Source organism: Callospermophilus lateralis, chromosome 7 (assembly GCF_048772815.1).
Source record: "Callospermophilus lateralis isolate mCalLat2 chromosome 7, mCalLat2.hap1, whole genome shotgun sequence".
Lineage (NCBI taxonomy): Eukaryota > Metazoa > Chordata > Mammalia > Rodentia > Sciuridae > Callospermophilus > Callospermophilus lateralis.
This window is the reverse complement of record NC_135311.1, coordinates 84,208,684-84,228,084: the sequence shown is the minus strand read 5'-3', so window position 1 is coordinate 84,228,084 and position 19,401 is coordinate 84,208,684. Positions and strand designations below refer to the sequence as shown.

General features: G+C 31.2%; 2 protein-coding genes across 2 annotated transcripts in view; one reads left to right on the top strand and one right to left on the bottom strand.

Moving 5' to 3' along the window:
* Lrriq3 (leucine rich repeats and IQ motif containing 3) overlaps window positions 1-10,804 on the bottom strand; it is a 162,601-nt gene extending 151,797 nt beyond the window's left edge. The window contains exons 1-3 of the mRNA XM_076862816.2: window positions 10,670-10,804; window positions 2,023-2,271; window positions 1,134-1,457 (exon numbers count right to left, since the gene is read on the bottom strand). Of these exons, the coding sequence (XP_076718931.2) occupies window positions 1,134-1,457; window positions 2,023-2,271 (573 nt within the window). The 5' untranslated portion in view covers window positions 10,670-10,804. The remainder of the gene's footprint in view (window positions 1-1,133; window positions 1,458-2,022; window positions 2,272-10,669) is intronic.
* Window positions 10,805-10,916: 112 nt separating this feature from the next.
* On the top strand, window positions 10,917-18,776 carry Fpgt (fucose-1-phosphate guanylyltransferase). Its single transcript, XM_076862294.2, has 4 exons — window positions 10,917-11,037; window positions 12,276-12,443; window positions 13,670-13,762; window positions 15,911-18,776. The coding sequence occupies exons 1-4, from the start codon at window positions 10,917-10,919 to the stop codon at window positions 17,365-17,367; spliced, it is 1,839 nt and encodes a 612-aa protein (XP_076718409.2). The 3' UTR covers window positions 17,368-18,776.
* The last annotated feature ends 625 nt before the right edge of the window (window positions 18,777-19,401 follow it).

The following is a 19,401-nucleotide window of genomic DNA, read 5'->3' as shown; positions in this document are numbered from 1 at the left end:
GAGGTGGTTCAGTGGTTGAGTACCCCTGAGTTCAATCCCCAGAACCAAAAAAAAAAAAAAAAAGACTAAGAAAATTATTATGAAAAACCCAGTTTTTAAAACTAATATTACAAAATCATTATTATATTCATAATTTTTAAAGAATTGTATCTACTTATACATAATTACTGTTTAATATTTATACATACCTTTTTACTTTTAATCATTGTTCAAAATAATTTTCTATCCTTCCTCAAAATGTCTGTGCATATTCAATCATGTACCACATAATGACATTTCATAAATGACAGACTACATATGCAGTCATGGTATCATAAGATTATATCACTTAATGATGTCATAGCTATCTTAGTTCACAGAAGTACACCTATGATGTTTAGACAGTAACAAAATTGTCTAATAACATATAGGCATTGTAACATTACTCAAAACATACTCCCATTGTTAAATGATGCATGACTATATATATGATTAATTCTGATGTAAGGCACTAAGAATTAAACACTGCTTTGAAACATACTTGTTTACTTACTGTATTTCAGATTTTTTTCTAATAGCTACAGAGTTAATCCCTTCTTTTGAACTTTTACTTATTTGCTCTAACATTGATATTCTATGAAGAACATTTTATTTTTTGTATATCCAGAATCATAAAGATTCTAGGAATCAAGTTTTTCTAATCATTTCTTCAATATTTTATAAATCAACATATAATGATGGTTTGATTATGCTAATGTCACCAAATTAACTGTTTAAGAATGAATATTTTTGCTTTTCCAAAAAATAATTTAAATTGTACTTTATAGCATTCTAAAAATACCAAATATTTCTCAAAGGAGTCATTTATATACCAAACGAAAATGAATCAGAGCTCTATTTTCAATTAAAAAGCAAAAATATATTTTTCTACAACTTCATGATTTTAAGATCAATGTCTTTATACACGAAGCATATGAGTCTTTATGAATGCTCAGATAGAAAGCCATTACTAATACATTCATTGATTTATTATATAAAAATGATAAAACTACTAAAAAGTTTATAAAATTCAAGTGTAGAATTTAGAAGCTAAAATTCTACTTCTTTAAAAAATAAAAAATCATTTCTAATGAAATCCTAATGAAGCCAATTACCTTTTTCAAAGCAGCGCAGAAATTGAAGAAAAGTCGCTGGTTATATGCTTTGAATCTTTCAGGAAGTTGCCAATTCTGAATTATTTCTTCATCAGAAATCACATGATGATCCAGTGCTTTGAGAGGCCATATACTGTTAACAAGAACATGTCTATATCCTTTCTTAAGGCTTACCGGACAATCAAACAGAGTGAGAGCAATGAGGCTTGGACAGGCAGACAATACACATAAATTCTTTAACTTTGCAAATGCATTGTCATGAAGATAGAGGAGTTTTAGGTACTTTAATCCACTCCAAAATTTCGTATCTGGTAGATTCTTGATCTGAAATATTATCATGAGTAAATTTAGCTCAAATACTACTTTTCTAAACATAACATGAAAAAATACCAAAATATTAAACATCTTATAAAATTAAATATCTTGCAAGTTTCTAATTAATAATAAGATAAATATGTCCAACTATCTAAATGATTTCTGGGAAAACAACATAATACACTGAGTATTTGTAATAAACTATTGTTATTGTTATAATTAAATGCATAAGCATATATATTTGATTCTAATGAAAATTACTTGGTAATAGCTGACTCTAAATTTTCAAAAATACTTTTCTTCTATAAAGAATTGGAGTCAAGAAGTATTCTTAATCTGGACTATAAATTTAAGAAATAAAATATACCAAATCATGCATTGTTTATGTGCTTTATTTTTAAAAATATTGTACTTTTAATTTTGTATTAATACACATTTTTAAAATTTATTTTCAATTTTTATAAATATATTTTAGATAACAGATTATCTAAAAATAATATTGTGGGTAGATAACATAAGTTCATTACATATAAATTTCATTTATATCGAAACATCTTAAATGACTATTGCTTACCTGATTTCCATGAAGGTCAAGTTTAATTAATTTTATACAATTTTGAAGTGGATGAATATCTGTAATAAAATTATTTGAGAAAATGCATACTTTAAGAGAGATATAAGATTGCAAATATTCCATAGATTTTAAATAAAGTCCACTGAACTTCACAAAAACAAAATCTTTTTGATCTTCGATTATATTTTCATTATAGTGACTCCATTCTTCATGACTGGTTAGCTCTTTTGTGATTGTTCCATGAAACATCTAGAAAAGATGGAAAATTTTTCAACTTTTAAAAATCTACCTGAAAACAAAATAGAATATTTGCTAAGATATAATGAGAATTAATATGAGTATAAAAGATAAAAATTTTTAAAAGGAGTGTCTATTTCCCATAGAATATTTGATCCTGAAGTATTTTAAATATCTAATTACTACTGAAAAATATATAATTGTACTTATCAAAAACAAGTCAGTGAAAGGAAGAAAAATATTCTTTTTCATAGAATGGGGAACGTAGAATTAATAAAGATGTCACTTCTAGACCAGACAAATAACAAAAAACAAAATTGTGTCTTAACATAGCTAGTATAATTATTTTGGTTTAACAATGTTAAATAAAAATAAAATCACTAAATAGTTAACAAGTTAGGAGAATGATAATCTGTACAGTGGCTGAAAAATGCAGTCAGAAGAAAATAAAGTGTAACAACAATTTTCAACTGGTATCAACAATATTTATATTTTAAAGAAAAAACTTACCATCACATTATAGATTTTTATGTTCAATTCAATTAGACAATTAGGATTCAGAATTCTAAAAGGTTTAAAATTTGACTAATTAAATCTATCTGAAACTTTTGAATCAATACTTTATTGTATAATCTTATATGATATATCTCATACATATGAATTTACCTTTAGTATGAGTAATTTTAGTTTTCATAAAAGGTAGTCAATTAGCGATAGTTTAGAAGAGAATGTATAAGCACAAGTGGTCTATCTGGGCTTCTCACACAATAAACCACCTTCCCTACTAAAGGAATCAGTTTTTATGCTGTGCAGGTAAACTCAAGTTAACAAAAATTCAAATGAGAATGTGAAATTCCAGATAAACTCATATTATAACAAGACATTGGCTATTTTTTTAATCTCCTAAGGCCTAAACCTATAACCCTGCAATTCTCAAGCATCATCTATGTAATTAATTAAAAGGATGAGAAATTTCTGAGCCCCACCTTTATATCTATGTATCAGAATCTCTGAGTTAAGGGTGCAGCAATGCTTTTAAGCAGGCAATTCATGGATATCTTGAGAAAGTTCCATCTAAACGAAAAGTTAACCAGCCTTCCAAAATTAAAGAGCAAAACAGCACACATAGACACAAGCTCTTTCAAAATCAAAGAGCAAAACAGCACAAATAGACACAAGCTCTAGAGGCACTGAAATGTAAGGCAATATATACAATGCATCTTTATCATTTACATTCTTTTTCTAAACAGAAAATACTGTTAGGAAGTCCTTCCTCAAAGTCTCCTTTCAAAGTACTACTTTTCTATTGTCATGTGAAAATATGCTAGCTCCAGAACAGTTTATGACAAGAGCTTAAGAGAGACTATATAAGGGACATATCAGCATGTTTCAAAATAAGACAATGGGGTGCTCAAAAATTTCATCTATAGCATCCACTTTTTGAAAGCAATATCTATTCTCCAAGAAATCTGCAAAGTAAGAATCACATACCAAAGAAGTGTGTTGTTTATTTTATGATCATGTGTGACTTAAAAAAACTTTTTTTTTTGAAGGTGGGACCTATTTTATGTCAACAGAAAAAATAAGTAAGAAGTACGGAGTTCCTATATATGCTCTCGTTAACCCCAAACCTCTGTAGTTCTCTATTATTAACATATTGCATTAGTGTGACACATTTCTTAAAATGAATGAGCCAATGTTAGTACATTATTATTAACTAAAGTCCATATTTTGGACTTTACTGTTCGTTACTACCTGTCTATGGGTATCAACAAATGTATAGTAACATGTGTCCATCATTATTGTATCATATAGAATCGTTATTATTTCATACCCTAGAAGTCCCCTGGACTTCACCTCCTTGTCTCCTCTCAAGCCCCTTACAACCACTGATCTTTTTAATGTCTCGATAGTTCTGACCTTCCAGAATGTCATATGGTTGTAGATATACAGTAGGGCCTCTTTCACTTAGTAATGTGCATTTAAGTTTCCTAAATATCTTTTTTTCTAAATGTTCATTCTTAAAGCACTGAATATATAATGGTTTATTAATCCATTCACCTACTGAAGATACTTTGTTGGGTTCCAAGTTTGAATAATGATGAATAAGTTTCTATAAGGATTTGTGTTTAGGTTTTTTGTGTGATCATTAGTTTTCAAATCATTTGGGTTAATATCAGCAGTTTACATATTAGATCATATAGTACGTTTTATTTTATGAGAAAGTGTCTCTGTTTCTCAAAGTCATTGCCCTAGTTTGCATCTCCCTATGCAAGGAATAAGAGGAATTGATTGCCCCACATCTTCACCAATATTTGGTGTCAGTATTTTCTATTCTGTTCATTCTAATAGGTGTACTGGTATCTCACTGTTATAATTTGCAATTACTATGGACATATGATCTTGAACATCTTTCTATATGCTTATTTGCTATCTGCATTTTCTGTGAGATATCAATATATTTTGTCCATTTTTTGACTGTATTGATTTTTTATACTTGAGTTTAAATTTCTTGCATTATTTAGGAAGCCAGCCCCTTATCAAACACGTATTTTGCAAAAATTTTTTCCCAGACTACATTTTTCCCTTTCATTTTCTTAATTGTTCTTTTATATTTCACCTCCAAAATTCATTTAAAAAAACTTTTGGACAATTAACACCCATCTACCATGAAGTATTAGAGATCCTATTTCCTCCCATAAGGATGAAAGTGATTTTATACTTTTCATTACTGCATCCCAACAATATATACACATACACAAAATCATATAGTTAATGTTTATTTCTCACACAGATCATTACATCTCTCATACTCTATTTTGATGCTTATTTCTACAAGGTATAATATTTACCCTGACATTTATTTCCAGACATTCTAAACAGTGATATCAACTAAGGATAGTTATTAATGTCTGTAGGCTCATTACTTAGCAATGAAATTTTTTATTTTAAGTTGTCTTCTATCAAAAATGGTTTATCTGTATCTTGTTTTATTAATATTATACTACAGCAATTATGTTAATACAATTTTCATTGATTCACTTCACTAAATTTTCTGAATGAATGCTGTCTGTATGTCATCTGAATATGTCAATGATCTACTACTAGCATTATTTAAAAGCTGAATTCTTTTCTGTTTTCTATACTGATTTCAGACATTCTAGATAATTTTATGAAATGAGAGGTTCCTGCAATTATGTGAAGCATTCAAATGTATCTATTAGATGAATAAACTCACTAGCTTTGGGAAGTTTACTGATACAATTATAATACTCCTCAAAATGTTGTACCCTCCCCACCAAAATGTTAAATATGTTCACATTTTCTACATTAGAATGAATGTATGGTGAGGGAACTAATTTGATTGGCATTCTTCACTCACTTGAAAACTTCTTGCCAATAAAACATATAGTCTGACAAAGACAAGAATTATTGAGTTAAATCTGAATTTCAGGTAATTTTTATATTATGTAATACAATTCCTTTATTTTCATTCATACAACTTTTTTTTAACCTTTCATCAAAAAGATGTCTACTGTAAGTAAAAATAAAATCTGTAAGAATTAAAAACCAGCGTGATTAAGGGGCTATTCAATCTAAATTTGAGATAATCAGCATATTCCTTAATTCAGTGCCCTTTCTTTCCATTTTGTATAACTGTCTACTTTTAGCTTTAATCAAAAATATTTCTAGTATAATCAAAAAAAGTAAGAACTAAATACTAGTATGATTAAGCAGACTCAGGTTCACAGCTTAAAAGGTTTTTTTATGAAAAGAAAACTAATTTTCTTAATTCTTAAAAAAAGTTTTAAAATAATACACTGGGGAAAATACTGAATTATCTACATGGTAAACAAAAATAAGCACTATTTAAATATTAGTTTTTATCTATTTTTCCAATTGTTAAAATTCTAAACACTTAACAACACTGAATCTTAGCTATTGAAATAGTTGAACTCTTGTCATTACAGGATGTCACACCTCTCTGCCTTGATGCAATCCTCTTACAAACTGAGAAATCATAAAAAAGATTAAGATAAAAGAGAGGACAGTTTTAGCCTGGTATGGAAAAATTTGTTAATTGGGATCATAGGCTCAGTATGCTTTTGAAGGAAAATGGACTTCAGCTTTTATCAGGTCCAACGTTTGGAAAATGAGGCAAGTAAGGGAAATGTTTAAATTTTCTAAGTCTACTGAATGTCGGGTCAAAAGTAAACTGGCCAAGCTGGTGTTGCTCAAACTTTGCAAGACAGTGTTAGATTCTGGCAAATAGTTCCTCCCTATGGTGGATTCAGTTCCTCCCAAGAGTCTATAGGGCAAGTTACTATTGTTAGTAAGATCTCTTAAGGTCAGAATAAAATTTTTGCCCTTTTTTATAATTATGCAGCCATTTCAATTTTTATTATGTTTCTGTGAAAAATCATTGTCTTTTATATGATGAAGATTTACTTTTATATGATGTAAATCTCTGTTCCATTCCCACATCTCCAATTTAAGATATTTAAATGTCCTCTTTCCCATTAAATTATATGTACTCTGAGAACAGCAAACTTGTTCTGTTAAGGTAACATGTAAAAGTTTTTAATATAAGACCTAAAGTTCTAAGTCAGACTTCAATACTATTAGTATACATAGATATATCTGGCTGTCTTTTCTTTCCCTCAGAGAAAAAGAAAACTTTCAGGTGAGAATGTGTGAGAGACTACTAAGTACAAAGAATAAACTCTCATTTAGGTAGAAATCTATGTTAATTCCTTGAATTCTTTATTTTGAATTCACAAACAATATTCAATCTCTTGCAAAAATTTTTAAAAACATGTACTTTTCAGTTATTTATGCAGTGTAACAAATCACTCCAAAATCTATGGACTTATAACAAAACGACTTTATTATCTCTGAAGATTTTGTTTTTATTCCACTCTTGCAAGACTACAAAACAAAAGTAGTTGATTAACATTCATAAAACATATTTTTATCTCCTAAAGTTGGATCACTAGTATGTTTCTATTAAAAGCAATAAACATTGTACTAAACTAATTGAAATCTATTTCTTTACTAGTTTAATTCTATCTCCTCATCAAAAAAGAAACCCCAGGAAAGGAGGAGGGAAAAAAGGGAGAGAATTAAACAACAGCAGAGGAGGTAGAGAGGGAAGATGGAAGGGGAGGGGAGGGGAGGGGGGATAATAGGGGATAGGAATGGTAGCAGAACACAACAGTCACTAATATGCCATTATGTAAAAATGTGAGTATGTAACCAATGTGATTCTGCAATTTGTATTTGGGGAAAAAATGGAAATTCATACATCGAGTCAAATGTATGAAAGATGATATATCATGAGCTCTGTAATGTTTTGAACAATCAATAAAAAAAAAGAAACCCCAAACCTCATGCTAATATCTTCACACTGTAATATCTGGATAATACCTGGACATTTCATTTGAAGTCTACAAAAAAACTAAGGAAGAAAGTAAAAATAGAAGTTTGGAAGCAGGAGGAAGGTAGAGAACTCTTCTCTGAAAGAATTTTTCTTTCTCCTCTTCACAAGGTAAGAGGGAATGAGAGTTCCTTCAAGAGGGTTCATTGGGGAAAAATATTTAAGAAATAAAGTTCAAAAAGGATAGCTGAGTAAACAAATTCAAGTAAAAATAACTATAAAAAGAGTTGCTATTGCTGCATTTCATGAAAAGTAGAAGGAAGCAATAGTTAGATAAGTAAAAGTACTGGTAGCAAGCAGAGCTGTACCATGGCCTGACTATGTCATGCACCATGAACTCCATGGCTCAGGAGCCATGACCCTCTTCATTTGGTTTCAACTTCTTCATATGAATAGGAAAGGGGGATTAAAATGTGCTTCTCTGAAACTCCCATTCAACAGTCATATTTATGCCCATAGTAATTTTAAAAAATCTAACTAGCATTAGCTATAAATAAAAAAATATTAAATTGTTCCACTTAAATCAGATTAAATTAATGGCAAAAAGTATAACTTAAGAAAGCTGTGTTGTTGTTGTTTTTATGTATCTCACTCTCTGTAGCAACTCTTCAGATAACCTCCTCCAAGAGAGGCACAAATGCCTTCACAGAACATTATTTTTCAATTGATTATACTCTAATTTGCTCATTGTCTTTATTAAAATATGGGATCTAAGACCAAGATTGTTTCCAGTGTTTGATTTGGCATAATTAATAAGCTTACTATTTAGCTGGATTGGTATAATGTACTCTGGTAAAATAACACTCTGGCAAATACCTGGTTCATTCTTTGTGGTAAATGCTCAGGTAAAATAATAATGCTCTGATAGTTTAACTGCTTAAACAGTTATATCACACTGTGTGATTATATTGAATATAGACTTAAAACTTTTTACTTACTATAATTACAGCCAAAGACATTTACTCCCACTCAGTATACTGAATTTTTTAAAAAATTACTTAAAATTTAATGAAATGTGATAAAAATTTAAAAAAAAAAAACAGGAGCAGAAAAACCATAGCTGATAATGTGGCATATTCACTTCTATTTTATGTGAACAATGTAGTCATATTTGGAATAAATAATATCTATTTCTATGGCACCCTTCATAGATCCAAGAAATGCTCAATTTATACTCTGACAAAGTATTATCATTATAGTTCTTTACACTCTGAATTTTTTTTTGGTTACTCTTTTATTGTTCACTTCACCTTATTAAAATGTACAGTACCTGAATATGTAGGACCTATTAATTTTCTTAGGAGCTCAATCTAGTATCATAGTTGAAAATTAATTCCATCTATATGTTGACAACTCATAAACTGTAACTCCAGTGCAAACCTCTCTCCTCAATTCCATGCTCACATTTACGGTGCACACAGACATAAACAAACTTCTACTACATAGGCATACATGTTTATTCCGCATGTCCAAAATCAAATTATGTTCTCTACCCAACCAAGCTTCTCCATCCTTAACTTTTCCATCTCAACTGATGACCACTCCAATCTCAGGCAGCCATTTTTTACTTCACACTCTAATACTCCTCACTCATTCTATCAATAAATTTTATTGGTTTTGCCTTCAAAATTTATCCAGAATCTGACCAATTTCTCACCACTGTCACTTTTACCATCTTGGCTAACTATCACTTTTATGCATTATTCCAGTTACCTCCAAACAAATCTTCCTGCTTCTATCTTTATTGATCCCCCACTATAATCTATTTTCACAGTTCTGAGTGATCATTTTAAACATAAGGCAAATCACATAAAAACTCTGGAATAGTTTGTTTTACTCAGGAGTAAAAAACAAAATCCTTTCTATAGCCTTTCTCTTTTTGACCTATCTCTTGCTACTTTCTGTATTGCTCATTCTCAATTCAGTCAATCTGTATTTTCTAAATGTCCTTCAAAAAGAATGTAGTTTTTATAAACAAAAAGAAAAGTTTTAAAAGACAAAACTGAAAGAGCGACTGGGATTGTAGCTCAGTGTTAGTGCGCTTGCTTAATATAAGCAAGGCTCTGCATTCAATCTCCAGCATCACAAAACAAAACAGAAACAACAAAACAGTAACATGCCCTTTTACCCAAATGCTTTCACTATTAAGTACAGAATTATATATCAAGGTCCACCACCTTTAGAAGAAAAACTAAGTTACCTTACAATCTATGTAAGTTTCAAGGGCCTTGGTTGCCTAAGCTCCTAATGAAGACTTTAGTAGAGAGGCTTCTCAAATAAATCAAAACATATGGTGGAGTGCCACAAATTCTGGGTTTGGGATTGAAATATAGTTCTCAAATCTTGTTATTTACTAATTTTCATACCTTGACGAAGTCATTACTCCCTGATTCAGATTTCTTATGTATAAAGATGAAGAGCTTAATCTGTAGAGCTCACCATAAACTTGGTGTTTCACAAAAGAAATATATAATCAACAAAAATACATCTAAGGCTGACTTATCCCCAGTAATGTTACCAAATGTTCTAAATTAATTTACACATACAAAACAACACCGAAGCGCAGAATAAAGAAATAAATAACAAATATCAGAGGCCTGAATTTTATACAACTTCAAAGACCACATCTGGGAGACAGGCATGTGTACCCAGGAAGCCAACTCAAAAAACAGCGGTGGTGTGTGTGGCTCACTCTTTTAGGAGCTGCAAATGCAAAGAAGCCACAAACCTACAGTTCCTGAAGAATACTGACTTTACTCAGCTATTGTATCGCCCCGGAGTAGGGGACAGATGGCTCCAGATGACTCGGGGGTTGAATTTATCTGACAAGATGTTAGGGAACTGCTTCAGACTAAAACAAACCTCCAGGTAGGACTAATCACACGGGCGAGAGTGTGGGAATCTGGGCTGCACTTCGTTTTCTCTTTAGCGGGTTGGTTCCAACAACTGTGTCATCCAACCTGAACTACTCACCGGGTCAACTGGGCCGTAAGAACTTATGAGCTGGGGAAAAGTGGCCCAGATCCTGCACAGTCCAACAAATTGCTAGCCGGCCATCTGCTACAGAGACCGTTGCTAAGGAAACCGGCAAAGACCCAGCTCAGCCCATCAACGCCTTCCGGGTGGAGACGAAAGCACTCCTGGCGTAGTTACGTGGGGACGCACGGAGGGGGCGGGGCAGCGGTAACCGGATCAGGGAATGCGTGGCGTCCCACCGCGCATGTGTGCTGTGCTGCGCGGGCTCTGGGAAGGTGGGGCCATGGCCAGCTCCAGGGTGCCTCTTGACGTAGCTCTGAGAGAAGCCACCCAACGAAAATTGCGGAGATTTTCAAAACTGAGAGGTACCAAAGGAGGAACCGAGATCTCCTGGGCAATGAAGAGGGAGGGTGTCTTCCGAGGACTGTCACTTCCTTTCCGCCTCTCACCTGCAGTCTTTAAGTTGCTGACCCAGGAATGGCAAATACTTCTTTTGAGTGTTTGTCACCGTCCTCTCTTTACGTAATGCTTAGTGCCTTTTTAAAACTTTATTCCTGGTGGTGTAGACATCAAAATAAAGGAGGAGGAAGGAGAAAAAATTTAATCTTACTACTGAAGCTCTAAATCGAAGTTATGCATTGCTTAGTTCATTATAAGAGATCTGGAGCAAGCTGTTTTGACCCTTATAAGTGAATTTGATTTTGCCCTTACTCCCTACCGGCTACCCCTCACTTATTTGTTCTCTAATGCAAATGCTTACTGAGAAGGGCAGCAATAGAACATGGAGGAATTATGGCTTAAGTTTTTAAGTGGAAGTTTGGTATTTAAAAACTACCTGTGCCACTTATCATTCCTTGTACAATTTTCTAATAAAAGTGTTTTTATTTCCAATGATTGCCTAAAAACTACTAATATTTGGATAACAGTAAATATTATCCGCTGTTAAACCCTAGCTTACAGGTCTTGTTTGTTAGCTAATAAAAACCCTTTTTATTGATAAAGAAATGACTCAAACTGTTTACCAAAAGTGCAGTCTGTATTTTAAGGAGTTCATCAGAAAATTGGGACCTTTTATGTTATGCAGTACCTGGTGTCATAGTCTAATAGCCTATGTAAACTTCCATGACTCATATTAACGGAATAAAAAATGAAGTAATAAACAGCAACATTGAAGGAATAGATCCTTTGATTGAATGTTTCTTAGCCAAGAAGCTCTAAGTGACTCTGGTAGATGAGAACTGATTTTTAAAGCAGGATACTCAATTATTTGGTTCTTTGTGTATTATTCTTATTTAAGAATTGAAATAATAGTCTTTGGAAAATAAAAAGAACCTCACTTAATCAAGAAACATTAAATATTTTAGAATTTCTTAAAAAATAAACTGTAAACCCTGAAAGGGGAAAAAATTTGAGCAGTCCTCATTAGAACTATTTTAATCATAAAAACAGGACACTAATTATTCCCTTTTTTTCAAATGCAGAAGATGCATTTTTGAAGAGAATTATGGAAGTTATCTTTTCTTTTCCCTTAAGAGAGGCAAACTTGTAACAGCTAGAGAATTCTGATAATATTTGTTATCATTTTCTTGCTTTTTCCAAATAGGCAAACCTGTGGCAGCTGGAGAATTCTGGGACATAGTTGCAATAACAGCAGCTGATGAAAAGCAGGAACTTGCTTATAGGCAACAGCTGTCAAAAAAGCTGAAAAGAAAGGAATTACCCCTTGGAGTTCAATATCATGTTTTTGTTGATCCTGCTGGAGCCAAAATTGGTACGCATTTTATGAACAGGTTTATAATACAAGATTCTGGGCAGAATAATAATTGAAGAAAAGCTTTTCTGGGTTTATAGTTCATAAGCTCCACCTATAGCCTTTACAAACTTTAAAATTTGAATATAAATTGACCTTTCTAAAGAAAGATAAAAGGCATAGCAACTGTTCTTAATCCATTGTGATTTATAGTGGAAAATTTCCAGAATGTATTTGAAAGAGAATTTTATTAGTTTTAATGAAATTTAGTAAGTATTCCTTTGGACATTATCAGTAGACTTTTTACGGTGCCTCCCAAACCTACTGTTCTTCAGAAATTTACATAAAGAAAGCAAATCAGAAAAAAAATTAAATAGATACATACATACATCATATATAGATGGCCACTTGGGAACACAATGCTGAACACAAAATACAATGCACAACATACATTCATCATATATAGATGGTCACTTTAGAACACTCCACAGAATGTAAAGAACACAAGTCTAGTGGTTTAAGTATCATAGAATAATTCCTTGAAAATTCCAGTTTAAGTCAGCTTTGTTCTTTGACCTTCCTTCTTTCCTTTGCAAATAAAATTAAATGCTGTTTCTCTGAAGGCTGTTTTCCATATGATACTTAAAGCTGAAGTCCCTAGAAACCAGCATGTATGTATATAATTCTAGCTTTGTTCTTATTAGCCAGTGTTGTCCTAATTCCATCAACAATGAGGTCAGTACTTGTATTATTCTATTGTATAGATAAGAATCTAAGGTACAGATCTTGCCTAGTTGGTAGTTATAACTAGTGTGGTTGTTATGTTTGGGATGGTTTTTAGTCCTAAAAATCTTTTTAGATTTTTGTGAATTTTATTATGTCACATAGGATTATTAAAATACAAATCAATAGAATAAATTTTATGATTTGTAACTCCATGTGTTTATATGTCACAGTCTTCATGTGTTAAACATTGTGTAATTTAGCATTTTTTAATTACTATTTTTAAGGAGAATATTAGCAAATCTTTTGTTACTGAGGGCTGCTTTCTAGGTTTCTTTACTGATATTCATTTGTTTTATTTGCTATGGCATGTATTTATTTTATTTTTTACCAGTACTTTGCTGTCAATTTTAGCCAAAGCCATATTCTTATCCTTATCTTTAAAATAAGCATATCCTTAAAATTATAACCTTGATTTTAGTAGGTTTCTATTAAGCAAGTCTTCTTTTTTATTTATTTTAAAGGAAATGGAGGATCGACGCTTTGTGCTCTTCGATGTTTGGAAAAGCTATATGGAGATAAATGGAATTCTTTTACTATCCTGTTAATTCACTCTGGTAAAGTTATAACTTTATTAATTTTATTTTCTTTTGAATTATTCTACCTTTGTTACCTTGGGGACTGTTTCTCCCTTTACTCTTATTTATTCTTTGAAATTATTTTACTTTGAAAAAAAATTATCATACTTTTCTTGCTATTTTAGGTAATAAGTGTACAATGATTTTCACAAAGTTTATTGTAAAAGTTATTCATCTCATACATCATCATCTTTTCATGGATATTGTTTTGTCTTTCATGTGCATGTAGAAAATTATTCTTCCTTAAATGGAACTCATCGAAGTATGATCATTTCTCAAGAGTTCTTTGGAGGAGATTCTTGCTGTGGGGAAGAGGCCAATTTAGCACTATTATTGCTAGACTTCTGATAAACCTTTCAGCCTAGCACTTTTGTCTGATTATTGTTAAGTAAAGGCTATAATCCTTAGAGTTTTAAAAACATAAAGAAAAAATGACAAGACATGGAGTCCTCAAGTATGTATACCAAGGGGGAAACACACAGAGATAAGGAAATTTTAAAACAGAAAATTGAAAGAACATAATTTCAGAATAAAGGGTAGTTTTGGGGGGGGTTTTGGTTTTGGTTTTTGTTTGTTTGTTTTGTTTTGTTTTTGCATTTATACAAAGAATAGTTTGAATACACTTTATTGTGTGAAAATTGTGGTTGCATGAAAACCTCTGTTATTTTTTATTATATGCTAGAAGACTAATGAAAACTGTTGTGGATTGTCACTGGTCCAGGGATATATATATTTTAAAAGCATTCATCTACATAGTCTCTAAGGCTTTTTTCATTTCTTATGATTCACATATAGGATCATGATTCTTTGTAAAGATGATGTGAACAATGTACAACCAAGTTCTGGTTTCTAGACTAATTAAATGTAAAACAATTTACTTTATAGTTTTAGTCTATAAAAGTAACTATAACTCTTACCAACTTAGTGGAAATTTTAATTAGACACCAAAAAATAATACATAGTTAGAAATATAGTGAGCCCTCTGTATCCATAGGTTCCACATCTGTAAACTCAACCAACCATGAATAGAAAATATTTGAGAAAGAATAATTGAGGCTGTACTAAACATTTGCCCACATTTTTCTTATCATTATTCTCTAAACAATACAATATAGCAACTATTTAATACATTATTTTAATAACATTACATTATATTACAATTTACTAGAGATGATTTAAAGTACACAAGAGAATACTGCATGCAAATACTGTGTCATTGGATGTTGATATCCTCCTGGGTCTTGATCCAGTCTCTGTGAATGCTGAGGGACAGCTGTAGATAATTCATTAGTGCTAAATTTTACTATTGTCTAGTCTTGGAAAAAGGAAAAATAGAAAGTTATAATTAGCTGTCATTTGTTGAACAGTGTACTAAGTGCCAAGTGCTTTATCTGTATTATTGATCTCACAAAACATGACAAGGCAAGTGTTATTTCACTTGTGCTGATTTGGAGTAAGTCCAAAGATAAAAAGCTTAAAAGTGGTGAACCAGGTTTGAACTCAATTTTTATCACACTTTCTACTAAGGTAAGCTACCTCTCACTGTAATTATTTGCATAAAAACACTTTTCAATGAATTAAGAAGTTATGATGCTCAACTTATAAGGAAAAAGCCTGTTTAAATGAAAAATAAGTATAAATTTTTAAATTTTTTAAGTGTATATAATTTGAAGGAAGATGACGCACCTGAAAATAAGAGTTTAATAGAAAATTATATTTTGGAATTGTTACATTGTTATTTTTGTAATTTTTTCTATGAAATAAAATTTTAATGTGTGAATTTAAGAGCGATTGAAATTTATTGTTTAAATGCAGATAAAATCAAGTTTTAGCCCACAGTTCTTTTTACTTATTATACAGTTGTTCAAAACAATTTACAGGCTCTATAATATATTAGACTTCTGTACTAAACTAAAATCTTTAAAATTGTATTATATCAAATGGCTACAGGAGAATTGCTGTTTCATTTTTAATCTGGATTTCATTATCCTTTCTAGAATTATAGTAACACATAGAATATATTAAATATATTTAGAGATATTTGAGTTATAATGGATGTCCCTGGGTTTTGAAAATGTTATAAATATTAGTACATTTTTAAACGTTTATTCTTTTTAAATTTTATAGGTGGCTACAGTCAACGCCTTCCAAGTGCAAGTGCTCTGGGGAAAATTTTTACTGCCTTACCACTTGGTAATCCCATTTACCAGATGTTGGAATTAAAACTAGCCATGTACATTGACTTTCCCCCACATATGAATCCTGGAATTCTTGTTACCTGTGCAGATGATATTGAACTTTATAGTATTGGAGAATTTGAGTATATTAAGTTTGATAAACCTGGCTTTACTGCTTTAGCTCATCCTTCTAGTGTGAAGGTAGGTACAACACATGGAGTATTCGTCTTAGATCCTTTAAATTCTTTAAAACATAGGGACCTTGAATACAGATGTTGCCATCGTTTTCTTCATAAGCCCAGCATAGAAGAGATGCATCAGTTTACTGCTGTGTGTAGACCTGGAAATTTTTGTCAACAGGAGTTTGCTAGGGGTGACACTGCCTATCTCCAATTAGACAGTGAGTACGTCTATACAGATAGTGTATTTTATATGGATCATAAATCAGCAAAAAAGTTACTTGCTTTTTATGAAGAAATAGGCACACTGAACTGTGAAATAGATGCCTATGGTGACTTTCTGCAGGCTTTAGGACCTGGAGCAACTATAGAATACACCAGAAACACATCAAATGTCACTAAAGAAGAATCAGAATTGGTAGATATGAGGCAGAGAATATTTCATCTTCTTAAAGGAACATCACTAAATGTTGTTGTTCTTAATAACTCCAAATTTTATCACATTGGAACGACTGAAGAATATTTGTTTCATTTTACTTCAGAGAGCAGTTTAAAGTCAGAGCTTGACTTCCAGTCCATAGCTTTTAGCATCCTTCCAGATATTTCAGAATGCTCACGTAAAGCATCCTGTATCATTCAAAGTATATTGGATTTAAGATGTTCTGTGGCACCTGGCTCAATTGTAGAGTATTCCAGATTGGGGCCTGATGTATTTGTTGGGGAAAACTGTTTTATTAGCAATTCTTATATCATAACAAAAGCTGTGGTGCCTGCATACTCTTTTGTGTGTTCCTTAAGCTTGAAAGTAAATGGACACCTAGCATATTCAACCATGGCATTTGGAGTGCAAGACAACTTGAAAAATAATGTTAAAACATTGTTAGATGTAAAGTTACTTCAGTTCTTTGGAGTCTCTTTTCTATCATGCTTAGATATTTGGAATCTTAAAATTACAGAAGAATTGTTCTCAGGAAATAAGACACATCTGAGTTTGTGGACTGCTCGAATTTTCCCAGTTTGTTCTTCTTTGAGTGAATCAGTCATAACATCGATAAAAATGTTAGATGCTATAAAGAACAATTCACCATTCAGCCTGAATTGCTATAAGTTGTTTTCAATTGAAGAAATGCTTGCCTACAAAGATGTAGAAGATATGATAGCATATAGGGAACAAATTTTTCTAGAAATAAGTATAAATAAAAAGCAGTCTGATTTAGAGATACCATAAATATTGTATACTTTGCCCTTCTATGAACATGATTAAAAATACAGGCATTGTCTAGATATTTTGGGGAGGATTTAGTAAAGCAAATTAGTGAAAATTGTATTATTTGCTGTAGTATTTTAACACAAAAATACAGATAAACCATTTTTAATTGAATATTTCAAAACTGACTTCAGAAAAGAAATACATTTTAGATGTTTTTTATTGTAATTTTCTTTTTATAAGGATGTATATGTGGAGCACTTTTGTTTACATCATGAATACTAGTTTTAAAGGAAATTTTAAACACTAGTCTGTAGAACTTATTCATCTTCTTTTGGACTTTGGTTCAAATAAAGTCTAAGTGTTATTGGCAATTCTCTCCCCAAATATAGTTTTATTTTTATAAACTAATAAAAATGACATCTTACAGGGTCTTCCAAATACTATAGGAATACTTTTCTAAAAACAAATTCATAGCTGACAAATTCAGATTAAATCAATGCTTAATATTTGAGATTATTTTAATTGATAAATAACTAGATACAGATTTTTCTGATAATAACAAATTGTGTCTCATTGATCTTATCAAAATGAAACAAAACTAAATATTATTTTATCCTTTTATACTTGAACATGTATTGCTAAAACTTATACCTTTTATCTGACGTTATATTCTGCAGGAAAACACATGCATGCTCACACACACGTATACATACATAAATAAAATCAGTTATCTGTGGGGAAGGTAGTAGGAATAATTGAGGTTCACTGACAATTATACAGTTTTACCATGGACATTACATTCATCTTCTCCTAACACTCACTTTAACAAAATTGTTAAAGTACCAGGTGGACTGATTTTACTTTCCATTTTTATTTTCTGTCCACATATTAGTGGCAATGCTGAGAAGCAATAATTGGCCAAAAGGTGGACAAAAGGAGCAAGGCAAAGGTATAAAAAAAAAAAAAAAAAAAAACTGTGATAGTACACAAATGATAAATAGCTTCAAGTAACTAAAATTGGCTAGAATTCCAGTCTATATATTCCTATTTTGTTTTAAGCACATAAGTGAAATGTCTTCATATCAAATTCTAATAAATAATTACAGAATGATGTGTCAGAGTTTTGTGTTCTAAATTAAATTGGAATAAGAACTAGTCTGTGCCAGTTTTATTTATATATTAATGTCAATATAAAAATTGGTAAACTAGAAATGACTTACTTAAAACCCTTAATTATTTATGTATGGACATATTTTTATTTTTTCAAGGTTCTTTCCAAGGAGAAAATAAAATGTATAGAGGTTATTTTAACATTTATTGATTTAGAGCTTGCAGAGAATTTTATGTGTGTGTTGTTTATTAAAGGCTCAAGACTATAATTTTACCTAATTTAAAATGCTATTAATTATGAGAATTGTTATTAGTTTTACTGAGAGTTTTACTGTTTTACTGAGAGAAAACACTACCAATAAAGTATGACATATTGCTTTATTGAATAATTTTTATGTTTATTGGAGATCTCTTCTATTCATTTAAGCATAGACTTTCATAATTTAATCTTTTGAATGTAATATAAAAGAACAAAAAGTAAAATATGGAGATTTCACGAAGATATTTCTGCAGTTTGACAGAGCCAAACTCTTCTGAAATGCTTTCAATTCACAACTGTTGATACCCATATTTCCACCAAGAACTATCTTCTGTGTCATCAAAGTGATTAGTAAGGCTACATAATTCTAACAATGCCCTAGTATGCTTTTGTCTAGATTTTACACCAAGTTGCAGATACCAGGCACCTGTTCTGCAAGTTTTGATGCTGATGCTTTACTGCTTGACAAATGAAGTTTCATTTCTGCTAAAGTTTAATCATGTCCCTAAAAAATAGGTGGCCTCAATTCAAAGTCAGCAGGAGGTGTCTGACAAATTGATGTTAGTTATGAAAATAATTGGTAACCATAAATGACTTGTCTATCTAAAGTATAGTGTGTGTGTGTGTGTGTGTGTGTGTGTGTGTGTGTGTGTGTTTGTTTCTAAAGTTCTTCCCATGGAGAA